This window comes from Clarias gariepinus, chromosome 1 (genome assembly GCF_024256425.1).
Source record: "Clarias gariepinus isolate MV-2021 ecotype Netherlands chromosome 1, CGAR_prim_01v2, whole genome shotgun sequence".
Taxonomy (NCBI): Eukaryota; Metazoa; Chordata; class Actinopteri; order Siluriformes; family Clariidae; genus Clarias; species Clarias gariepinus.
Window position 1 is genome coordinate 51,795,001 of NC_071100.1, and position 12,500 is coordinate 51,807,500.

A 12,500-nucleotide genomic window follows, 5' to 3' on the forward strand; every position below is an offset into this window, starting at 1 on the left:
TGTGTTTAATCTCAGTGTGTGTGTTTAATCTCAGTGTGTGTGTTTAATCTCAGTGTGTGTGTTTAATCTCAGTGTGTGTGTGTGTGTGTGTGTATGTTTAATCTTAGTGTGTGTGTGTGTATGTTTAATCTCAGAGTGTGTGTGTTTAATCTCAGTGTGTGTGTGTGTATGTTTAATCTCAGAGTGTGTGTGTTTAATCTCAGTGTGTGTGTGTGTGTGTTTAATCTCAGTGTGTGTGTGTTTAATCTCAGTGTGTGTGTGTGTATGTTTAATCTCAGTGTGTGTGTATGTTTAATCTCAGAGTGTGTGTATGTTTAATCTCAGTGTGTGTGTGTTTGTGTTTAATCTCAGAGTGTGTGTGTTTAATCTCAGTGTGTGTGTGTGTGTGTGTGTTTAATCTCAGTGTGTGTGTGTTTAATCTCAGTGTGTGTGTGTGTGTGTTTAATCTCAGTGTGTGTGTTTAATCTCAGTGTGTGTGTTTAATCTCAGTGTGTGTGTTTAATCTCAGTGTGTGTGTTTAATCTCAGTGTGTGTGTGTGTGTGTGTGTATGATTAATCTTAGTGTGTGTGTGTGTATGTTTAATCTCAGAGTGTGTGTGTTTAATCTCAGTGTGTGTGTGTGTATGTTTAATCTCAGAGTGTGTGTGTTTAATCTCAGTGTGTGTGTGTGTGTGTTTAATCTCAGTGTGTGTGTGTGTATGTTTAATCTCAGTGTGTGTGTATGTTTAATCTCAGTGTGTGTGTATGTTTAATCTCAGAGTGTGTGTGTTTAATCTCAGTGTGTGTGTGTTTGTGTTTAATCTGTGTGTGTGTGTGTGTTTAATCTGTGTGTGTGTGTGTGTGTTTAATCTGTGTGTGTGTGTTTAATCTCAGTGTGTGTGTTTAATCTCAGTGTGTGTGTTTAATCTCAGTGTGTGTGTTTAATCTCAGTGTGTGTGTTTAATCTCAGTGTGTGTGTGTGTGTGTTTAATCTCAGTGTGTGTGTGTTTAATCTCAGTGTGTGTGTGTGTGTGTTTAATCTCAGTGTGTGTGTGTTTGTGTTTAATCTCAGAGTGTGTGTGTTTAATCTCAGAGTGTGTGTGTTTAATCTCAGAGTGTGTGTGTTTAATCTCAGAGTGTGTGTGTTTAATCTCAGTGTGTGTGTGTTTAATCTCAGTGTGTGTGTGTTTAATCTCAGTGTGTGTGTGTTTAATCTCAGTGTGTGTGTGTGTGTTTAATCTCAGTGTGTGAGTGTGTGTTTAATCTCAGTGTGTGTGTGTGTGTTTAATCTGTGTGTGTGTGTGTGTTTAATCTGTGTGTGTGTGTGTGTGTTTAATCTCTGTGTGTGTGTTTAATCTCAGTGTGTGTGTTTAATCTCAGTGTGTGTGTTTAATCTCAGTGTGTGTGTTTAATCTCAGTGTGTGTGTTTAATCTCAGTGTGTGTGTTTAATCTCAGTGTGTGTGTGTGTGTGTGTGTATGTTTAATCTTAGTGTGTGTGTGTGTATGTTTAATCTCAGAGTGTGTGTGTTTAATCTCAGTGTGTGTGTGTGTATGTTTAATCTCAGAGTGTGTGTGTTTAATCTCAGTGTGTGTGTGTGTGTGTTTAATCTCAGTGTGTGTGTTTAATCTCAGTGTGTGTGTGTGTATGTTTAATCTCAGTGTGTGTGTATGTTTAATCTCAGAGTGTGTGTGTTTAATCTCTGTGTGTGTGTTTAATCTCAGTGTGTGTGTTTAATCTCAGTGTGTGTGTTTAATCTCAGTGTGTGTGTTTAATCTCAGTGTGTGTGTTTAATCTCAGTGTGTGTGTTTAATCTCAGTGTGTGTGTGTGTGTGTGTGTATGTTTAATCTTAGTGTGTGTGTGTGTATGTTTAATCTCAGAGTGTGTGTGTTTAATCTCAGTGTGTGTGTGTGTATGTTTAATCTCAGAGTGTGTGTGTTTAATCTCAGTGTGTGTGTGTGTGTGTTTAATCTCAGTGTGTGTGTTTAATCTCAGTGTGTGTGTTTAATCTCTGTGTGTGTGTTTAATCTCTGTGTGTGTGTTTAATCTCAGTGTGTGTGTTTAATCTCAGTGTGTGTGTTTAATCTCAGTGTGTGTGTTTAATCTCAGTGTGTGTGTTTAATCTCAGTGTGTGTGTTTAATCTCAGTGTGTGTGTGTGTTTAATCTCAGTGTGTGTGTGTGTGTTTAATCTCAGTGTGTGTGTGTTTAATCTGTGTGTGTGTGTTTAATCTGTGTGTGTGTGTGTGTGTGTGTGTGTGTGTGTTTAATCTCAGTGTGTGTGTGTGTTTAATCTCAGTGTGTGTGTGTGTTTAATCTCAGTGTGTGTGTGTTTAATCTCAGTGTGTGTGTGTTTAATCTCTGTGTGTGTGTGTTTAATCTCAGTGTGTGTGTTTAATCTCAGTGTGTGTGTTTAATCTCAGTGTGTGTGTTTAATCTCAGTGTGTGTGTTTAATCTCAGTGTGTGTGTTTAATCTCAGTGTGTGTGTTTAATCTCAGTGTGTGTGTTTAATCTCAGTGTGTGTGTGTGTTTAATCTCAGTGTGTGTGTGTGTTTAATCTCAGTGTGTGTGTGTTTAATCTCAGTGTGTGTGTGTTTAATCTCTGTGTGTGTGTTTAATCTCAGTGTGTGTGTTTAATCTCAGTGTGTGTGTTTAATCTCAGTGTGTGTGTTTAATCTCAGTGTGTGTGTTTAATCTCAGTGTGTGTGTTTAATCTCAGTGTGTGTGTTTAATCTCAGAGTGTGTGTGTGTTTAATCTCAGAGTGTGTGTGTGTTTAATCTCAGAGTGTGTGTTTAATCTCAGTGTGTGTGTGTGTTTAATCTCAGTGTGTGTGTGTGTTTAATCTCAGTGTGTGTGTGTGTTTAATCTCAGTGTGTGTGTGTGTTTAATCTCAGTGTGTGTGTGTGTTTAATCTCAGTGTGTGTGTGTTTAATCTCAGTGTGTGTGTGTTTAATCTCTGTGTGTGTGTTTAATCTCAGTGTGTGTGTTTAATCTCAGTGTGTGTGTTTAATCTCAGTGTGTGTGTTTAATCTCAGTGTGTGTGTGTGTGTGTGTGTGTGTATGTTTAATCTTAGTGTGTGTGTGTGTATGTTTAATCTCAGAGTGTGTGTGTTTAATCTCAGTGTGTGTGTGTGTATGTTTAATCTCAGAGTGTGTGCGTTTAATCTCAGTGTGTGTGTGTGTATGTTTAATCTCAGAGTGTGTGTGTTTAATCTCAGTGTGTGTGTGTGTATGTTTAATCTCAGTGTGTGTGTATGTTTAATCTCAGAGTGTGTGTGTTTAATCTCAGTGTGTGTGTATGTTTAATCTCAGAGTGTGTGTGTTTAATCTCAGTGTGTGTGTGTTTGTGTTTAATCTCAGAGTGTGTGTGTTTAATCTCAGAGTGTGTGTGTTTAATCTCAGAGTGTGTGTGTTTAATCTCAGTGTGTGTGTGTTTAATCTCAGTGTGTGTGTGTTTAATCTCAGTGTGTGTGTGTGTGTTTAATCCCAGTGTGTGAGTGTGTGTTTAATCTCAGTGTGTGTGTGTGTGTGTTTAATCTGTGTGTGTGTGTGTGTTTAATCTGTGTGTGTGTGTGTGTGTTTAATCTGTGTGTGTGTGTGTGTTTAATCTGTGTGTGTGTGTGTGTGTTTAATCTCAGTGTGTGTGTGTGTGTGTTTAATCTCAGTGTGTGTGTGTGTGTGTTTAATCTCAGTGTGTGTGTGTGTTTAATCTCAGAGTGTGTGTGTGTGTTTAATCTCAGTGTGTGTGTGTGTGTTTAATCTCAGTGTGTGTGTGTGTGTTTAATCTCAGTGTGTGTGTGTGTTTAATCTCAGTGTGTGTGTGTGTGTTTAATCTCAGTGTGTGTGTGTGTGTTTAATCTCAGCGTGTGTGTGTTTAATCTCAGCGTGTGTGTGTTTAATCTCAGCGTGTGTGTGTTTAATCTCAGCGTGTGTGTGTTTAATCTCAGCGTGTGTGTGTGTAATCTCAGTGTGTGTGTGTGTAATCTCAGTGTGTGTGTGTGTAATCTCAGTGTGTGTGTGTTTAATCTCATTGTGTGTGTGTTTAATCTCATTGTGTGTGTGTTTAATCTCTGTGTGTGTGTTTAATCTCTGTGTGTGTTTAATCTCTGTGTGTGTGTTTAATCTTAGTGTGTGTGTTTAATCTCAGTGTGTGTGTGTGTGTTTAATCTCAGAGTGTGTGTGTGTTTAATCTCAGAGTGTGTGTTTAATCTCAGTGTGTGTGTTTAATCTCAGTGTGTGTGTGTTTAATCTCAGTGTGTGTGTGTTTAATCTCAGTGTGTGTGTGTTTAATCTCAGTGTGTGTGTGTTTAATCTCAGTGTGTGTGTGTTTAATCTCAGTGTGTGTGTGTTTAATCTCAGTGTGTGTGTGTTTAATCTCAGTGTGTGTGTGTTTAATCTCAGTGTGTGTGTGTTTAATCTCAGTGTGTGTGTGTTAAATCTCAGTGTGTGTGTGTTTAATCTCAGTGTGTGTGTGTTTAATCTCAGTGTGTGTGTGTTTAATCTCAGTGTGTGTGTGTTTAATCTCAGTGTGTGTGTTTAATCTCAGTGTGTGTGTTTAATCTCAGTGTGTGTGTGTGTGTTTAATCTCTGTGTGTGTGTGTGTGTTTAATCTCTGTGTGTGTGTGTGTGTTTAATCTCAGTGTGTGTGTGTGTGTTTAATCTCAGTGTGTGTGTGTGTTTAATCCCAGTGTGTGTGTGTGTTTAATCCCAGTGTGTGTGTGTGTGTTTAATCCCAGTGTGTGTGTGTGTGTTTAATCCCAGTGTGTGTGTGTTTAATCTCAGAGTGTGTGTGTTTAATCTCAGAGTGTGTGTGTTTAATCTCAGAGTGTGTGTGTGTTTAATCTCAGAGTGTGTGTGTGTTTAATCTCAGAGTGTGTGTGTGTTTAATCTCAGAGTGTGTGTTTAATCTCAGAGTGTGTGTTTAATCTCAGTGTGTGTGTTTAATCTCAGTGTGTGTGTGTGTTTAATCTCAGTGTGTGTGTGTGTTTAATCTCAGTGTGTGTGTGTGTTTAATCTCAGTGTGTGTGTGTTTAATCTCAGTGTGTGTGTGTTTAATCTCTGTGTGTGTGTTTAATCTCAGTGTGTGTGTTTAATCTCAGTGTGTGTGTTTAATCTCAGTGTGTGTGTTTAATCTCAGTGTGTGTGTTTAATCTCAGTGTGTGTGTTTAATCTCAGTGTGTGTGTTTAATCTCAGTGTGTGTGTGTGTTTAATCTCAGTGTGTGTGTGTGTGTTTAATCTCAGTGTGTGTGTGTTTAATCTGTGTGTGTGTGTTTAATCTGTGTGTGTGTGTGTGTGTGTTTAATCTCAGTGTGTGTGTGTGTTTAATCTCAGTGTGTGTGTGTGTTTAATCTCAGTGTGTGTGTGTTTAATCTCAGTGTGTGTGTGTGTGTGTGTTTAATCTCAGAGTGTGTGTGTTTAATCTCAGAGTGTGTGTGTTTAATCTCAGTGTGTGTGTGTGTTTAATCTCAGTGTGTGTGTGTGTTTAATCTCAGAGTGTGTGTGTTTAATCTCAGAGTGTGTGTGTGTTTAATCTCAGAGTGTGTGTGTGTTTAATCTCAGTGTGTGAGTGTGTGTTTAATCTCAGTGTGTGAGTGTGTGTTTAATCTCAGTGTGTGAGTGTGTGTTTAATCTCAGTGTGTGAGTGTGTGTTTAATCTCAGTGTGTGAGTGTGTGTTTAATCTCAGTGTGTGAGTGTGTGTTTAATCTCAGAGTGTGTGTGTTTAATCTCAGAGTGTGTGTGTTTAATCTCAGCGTGTGTGTGTTTAATCTCAGCGTGTGTGTGTTTAATCTCAGCGTGTGTGTGTTTAATCTCAGCGTGTGTGTGTTTAATCTCAGTGTGTGTGTGTGTGTTTAATCTCAGTGTGTGTGTGTGTGTTTAATCTCAGTGTGTGTGTGTTTAATCTCAGTGTGTGTGTGTTTAATCTCAGTGTGTGTGTGTTTAATCTCAGTGTGTGTGTGTGTTTAATCTCAGTGTGTGTGTGTGTTTAATCTCAGTGTGTGTGTGTGTGTTTAATCTCAGTGTGTGTGTGTGTGTTTAATCTCAGTGTGTGTGTGTGTGTTTAATCTCAGTGTGTGTGTGTTTAATCTCAGTGTGTGTGTTTAATCTCAGAGTGTGTGTGTGTAATCTCAGTGTGTGTGTGTGTAATCTCAGTGTGTGTGTGTTTAATCTCAGTGTGTGTGTGTGTTTAATCTCAGTGTGTGTGTGTTTAATCTCAGTGTGTGTGTGTTTAATCTCAGTGTGTGTGTGTTTAATCTCAGTGTGTGTGTGTGTAATCTCAGTGTGTGTGTGTGTTTAATCTCAGTGTGTGTGTTTAATCTCAGTGTGTGTGTGTGTGTGTGTGTTAAATCCCAGTGTGTAGGTGTGTGTTTCATCTAAGTGTGTGTGTTTCATCTCAGTGTGTGTGTGTACATGTGTGTGTGATCTTAGTGTGTGAAATATCACAGAACAGTGCTACCTTGGGGATGATCTGTTTCTGTCTCCCGGATCGGCTTTTCCTAGGGAGGCACACACACACAGACACACACACACACAGACACACACACACAGACACACACACACACACAGACACACAGACGCACACACACAGACGCACACACACAGACACACAGACGCACACACACAGACACACAGATGCACACACACAGACACACAGACACACACACACACACACACAGACACACACACAGACACACACACACAGACACACACACACAGACACACACACACAGACACACACACAGACACACGCACAGACACACACAGACACGACAGAGACAGAGAGACAGATCCGTACTGTATTCACTCCTACAGAAAGCATTGGCAGTGTGAGGTTATAGAGGTGTTACAGGTGAGCGTGGGCGAGGCAGAGGAAGTGAGTGAGTGAGTGAGTGAGTGAGTGAGTGAGAGAGTGAGAGAGTGAGTGAGTGAGTGAGTGAGAGAGTGAGTGAGAGAGCAGGAACACAGTGATCAGGGTCAGTGAGGAGGTCAGGGGTTATACAGAGGACGAATGAATGGGTTATGAAGCGTTATAGAGCTCTATAGAGGAAGAGTTTGATCAGCTGATCACAGAGGCCCAGACTCACGGGGAAAAGTGGCGGAATTTCCTCAGAGGAGCTTCGCCCCCGAACCGCGATACAGAGCGCAGGACTTTGGCATGCAACTTCCTGACACACAGGAGAGGGGTTAGGGTCGCGTCCCAAACACTACACACAGTGACTGGAGAGGAGAGGAGTACAGTGTTGTGTCACTGTTGTCTCATTGTTGCTTTAATGTTTTCGCACTGTTGTGTGACTGTTGTGTGACTGTTGTGTGACTGTTGTGTGACTGTTGTGCGAGTGTTGTGCGAGTGTTGTGCGAGTGTTGTGCGAGTGTTGTGCGAGTGTTGTGCGAGTGTTGTGCGAGTGTTGTGTAACCCCATAGCTGTTAGCACAGAGAAAATAAAAGGGTGACGCACAACTGATTAATATTAATTTAACACATGCATTAATTTCTGTACAGTCTGAAGCATGACATCATGCATGAGTCCCAAATTTAATCACCAAGAACCCTTTACATTTTAACAGACACTGAGCACTTTCAAATTCCAAAAGTATTGACACCCCCAAATTCTTTTTAAAAATAAGTATTTTATTTGTTCAGTAAGCATAGCTGATTGAGAACCTGTTTTGACTTTTAATCAGAGGTGGGTAGAGGAGCCAAAAATGTACCCAAGTTAGAGCAGCTGTACTTCAAAATAATATTACACAAGTGAGAGTGAAAAAAGGATTTGGTGAAAAGAAACTCAAGTACTGATTAACTGTTTTATCGTAATGTCCGATTTTTTGTTGTTGAGAAATTACGTAAGCAGCCAGACAAAATGATAAAATAATGTACACATTCTGATATTTCCCAATAATAAAATAAATGAAATTAATAAAAATAAATATCTTTACATATACCCTATTATAAAGTACCCCTATTATACTTTTTTTAAATCTGATCTTTCATGCAGTGTGTCATGTAGCTGTATGTGAACATAAACTATCTGTGACACTGACAGTGCACGATAAATAAAGTTTTTGTCTATTTAAAAACGAATCGGCTAAACACATTCGCCTAAACAAGTCGTTAACAATTCAAATCTTTTTCTCTTACGGATCCACGTCACTCCGTAACATATTTGCATAATGTCCGCCCACGTTCTACGTCACGAACAACTTGCCCGCCCACGAACAGTACAATTTCCACAGGGATTAACTTTACATCATGTCAAGAAGACGCTGTATCCACTGAGAGACGTCCCGCTCCAGTCATGCCACTTCAACCGTTTCATCGTCAGACTCCGGCTCGAATTGATACGGTAAAACCGACGCCATCTTTTCTATGTATTGACGCGTCTCCAGAGCCGGCGTTCAGTTATGGTCATGGGCGTTTCGTTTTCTGACACACGCTGTAGCGGTAGACCAATCATAAATCACCACGTCATCTGACCAATCACAGCAGTGAGGGCTCACGGAAAGGCGGGGTTTAGACAGACTAAATCTTCCAACTGCTTCACACGAGTCGTTTACGATTCATTTAGGAATGGGGTCAAATTAAATCTATTTTTGGACCTTGCATACATGTAAACCTGGTTACAGAAGTTTCAGACAGTTGCTGACCTGCACAATCCAGGTGATGCGCAATAATGAAGTAAACTTCAACCTGGAGTCAGACAGCTGAGCGTGGACCGAGGAGGAAGATGAAGAACCCTTTCAAAGCTCTTCTCTCAGGGGCAGAGTGTTGCTGAAATATTATTCTGGTACTAATCATTTTGAAAGAAAAGTTTTTAAGCTACAAATATCACCTGCATGTGTTACTCTTCCATGGTTTAAAGATACTCTCACTGTGAGGAAGGGTGTCAATATTTCTGAAATGCACAGGAATGCCAAGTGAGAAGGCAGTAACCCTGGGGAACCTGTGTGTGTGTGTGTGTGTGTACACGTCTGCATGACCGTACAAACATACTTCTTATTCTCGTATGTAGCGAAAACGTCCTCTAAAACCTCGAGAGGGTTCTCCTCAGAGTGGTCGAAGGAGAAATCGAGGAGAGACTGCTGACTGCACACAGAAAACACCAGGAAACACTAATGACATTTTCATCTAAAAGATCAATAACAGCACGCTCAGACTCTCAGTGTGGTAGAGATGTTCCCATAAAACGTTTAAAGAAAAAAACATCTGGTCAAAGTCTCACCTCATCAGTCGGCCAATGGCGGAGCTCGGTCTTCTCAGCTCCGTCAGCGTGTTACGGGAGTATCGCCTTACTGTCAATACACACAACAGCAAGGTTACATCACCAGCAACAATGTTCCATCATCACAGCATCAGCGTTACATAACCACAGCATCAACGTTACATCACCACACCATCAGCGTCACGTCACCTCACCACACCATCACGTCACACCATCAGCGTCACCTCACCACACCATCAGCGTCACGTCACCTCACCACACCATCACGTCACACCATCAGCGTCACCTCACCACACCATCAGCGTCACCTCACCACACCATCAGCGTCACCTCACCACACCATCAGCGTCACCACACCATCAGCGTCACGTCACACCATCAGCGTCACCTCACCACACCATCAGCGTCACGTCACCACACCATCAGCGTCACGTCACACCATCAGCGTCACCTCACCACACCATCAGCGTCACCTCACCACACCATCAGCGTCACCTCACCACACCATCAGCGTCACCTCACCACACCATCAGCGTCACGTCACCACACCATCAGCGTCACCTCACCACACCATCAGCGTCACCCCACCACACCATCAGCGTCACCCCACCACACCATCAGCGTCACCCCACCACACCATCAGCGTCACCCCACCACACCATCAGCGTCACCTCACCACACCATCAGCGTCACGTCACCACACCATCAGCGTCACGTCACCACACCATCAGCGTCACCTCACCACACCATCAGCGTCACGTCACCACACCATCAGCGTCACCTCACCACACCATCAGCGTCACCTCATACCATCACGTCACCTCACCACACCATCACGTCACCTCACCACAGCATCAGCGTCACGTCACCTCACCACACCATCAGCGTCACGTCACCACACCATCAGCGTCACCTCACCACACCATCACGTCACCTCACCACACCATCACGTCACCTCACCACACCATCACGTCACCTCACCACACCATCACGTCACCTCACCACACCATCACGTCACCTCACCGTCACCATCAGCGTCACGTCACCACACCGTCACGTCACCATCAGCGTCACCATCAGCGTCACGTCACCACACCATCACGTCACCTCACCACACCATCAGCGTCACGTCACCACACCATCAGCGTCACCTCACCACACCATCAGCGTCACGTCACCACACCATCAGCGTCACCTCACCACACCATCACGTCACCTCACCACACCATCAGCGTCACCTCATACCATCACGTCACCTCACCACACCATCAGCGTCACGTTACCACACCATCAGCGTCACCTCATACCATCACGTCACCTCACCACACCATCAGCGTCACCTCATACCATCAGCGTCACCTTACCACACCATCACGTCACGTCACCACACCATCAGCGTCACGTCACCACACCATCAGCGTCACCACACCATCAGCGTCACCTCACCACACCATCACCTCACCACACCATCAGCGTCACCTCACCACACCATCACGTCACCTCACCACACCATCACGTCACCTCACCATAGCAGAGTTACCTCACCGTCAGTGTTACACACTTGTAACTCAGCGTAAGTCATTGTGTTACATTACATCATCGCATCCCCATGTTATGTAACTATATTAATAAACACCAACGTTCACACTGCAAACAACTTGGTTTGTTACCTGGATGTTCAGAAGCCCAGCGTCGCCCCGCCCCTTTAATGGCATATACTGCGCGTACGGTGGCCCGAAGGATCCCCCATCTGAACACTGCAACAGGGTCTGAGCCGATTAACCACCTGAGATATCCTCTCTCACTACTGCGGAGCACAGCCACGATGTCGGGCCTCATGTGGTCCGTGTTTTTTGCTCTAAAATCCTGCGAGAACGTGAAGCAGCTTCGTTAGTGCATCATGAAATAATGCATTAAATGTTGCATGAGGCTGTGCACCCAAACAAAACTAGCATGCTAACTAACATATAGAGGTGAACATGACACTACCTTTATCTGGTATTTAACTTTGCCGGCGTAGTGTTTGATGATGAAGGCAGGCTCCAGAACCGCTGTAGAAACAAAAAACTTGTTCTCTTGATGCTGCTGTTTAAACTTCTCCAAGAGCGTGCCATCAGTGGCCTGCGGTAAACTGAAGGGGGGCAGACAGGAGGGGCAGATAAGGGCAGATAAGGGCAGATGTTGTGCTAAAATGTCAATGCGCTGTTTATGTGAGCAGATCTGGAGCTCACCTGCTCTCCTCGTCCAGCAGGTACAGCAGACCTGTGGGCTTCCTACTGATCAAATCGATGCAGCCAACGTTATCCGTGTAGCCCACTGGGGTCCAGCTGATTCCCTCCGACGTATACTCCCTCTAAAACACCAACATAATGGTACTTAGTTATTAACCCAGTTAACCCAGTGTAAGTATGTATCCAATGATGTAAACATTAAAGCACTTTCTGTAAGTCGCTCTGGATAAAAGCGTCTGCCAAATGCGTAAATGTAAATGTAAATGTAAACATAATGTTCACACACACCACCATCATTAAGATGAGTAATAGAACACAGCAAGATGGTTTTTGGAATTTTTGTCTGTGTTTGTGCACGCATCACATAAAAACTTTAATGGCGTTTTCACAGGTGTATTTGGCCGAGCTTGAGGTAACATATAGAATTCGTTTCATCACAATCGGCCAACGAGAAGAGAAGATACGCTAATTTAAAATATAAATGGATAGAAATGGAAAACACCTTTATGCCATAAAAAAAAAAAAAAAAAAAAAAAACAGACCTTGGAAAAATCATTAGTTAATCGCAGAATTCAACAGATGGCACTATACAATTTTGAATATTTTAATATATGAGTGTACAACTGAATTCCTCGCAAACAAAGGCACATCTAGTACAGTATAACCTGAAGCATCTGAGTGACATCACTGAGGTCAGGATGCTTCTCCAAAACTAGTAGCCCTTTCTCAAAAACCTGCAGGCTTGTACAGCCATCTATAGCTGTGTATAGTTGTTTATAGATGTGTATAATTGTGTAAAGGTCTACATTGTGTATAATTATCTATAATTGTATATTGTGTATAGCTGTGTATAATTGTACATTTTTTTAATTATATGTAGTCGTGTGTACGTGTGCGCAGTCGTGTGTACAGATGCGGTGGCGGCATTTGGGTTTGTGCGTTTGCTGACTTCTACCACTGAGTGGCGCTATATAACTACAGACTGACGCCTCGGGCATCAGTTCATTCCCTCAAGGGTTAATGAGCCGCGTATCGGAGAAAAAAAAAGGGAAACGTTGGAGTTAAACGAATTCA

General features: G+C 42.5%; 1 protein-coding gene across 3 annotated transcripts in view; it reads right to left on the minus strand.

Annotated features, from left to right (window-relative positions):
- Positions 1-12,500, minus strand: part of myo9b (myosin IXb) — a 65,007-nt gene that overhangs the window by 29,258 nt on the left and 23,249 nt on the right. For all 3 annotated transcript variants that reach the window (XM_053485502.1, XM_053485349.1, XM_053485426.1), the window contains exons 11-16: positions 11,427-11,548; positions 11,185-11,326; positions 10,866-11,061; positions 9,196-9,265; positions 8,967-9,059; positions 6,436-6,475 (exon numbers count right to left, since the gene is read on the minus strand). In XM_053485502.1, coding sequence (XP_053341477.1) covers positions 6,436-6,475; positions 8,967-9,059; positions 9,196-9,265; positions 10,866-11,061; positions 11,185-11,326; positions 11,427-11,548 — 663 coding nt within the window. The remainder of the gene's footprint in view (positions 1-6,435; positions 6,476-8,966; positions 9,060-9,195; positions 9,266-10,865; positions 11,062-11,184; positions 11,327-11,426; positions 11,549-12,500) is intronic.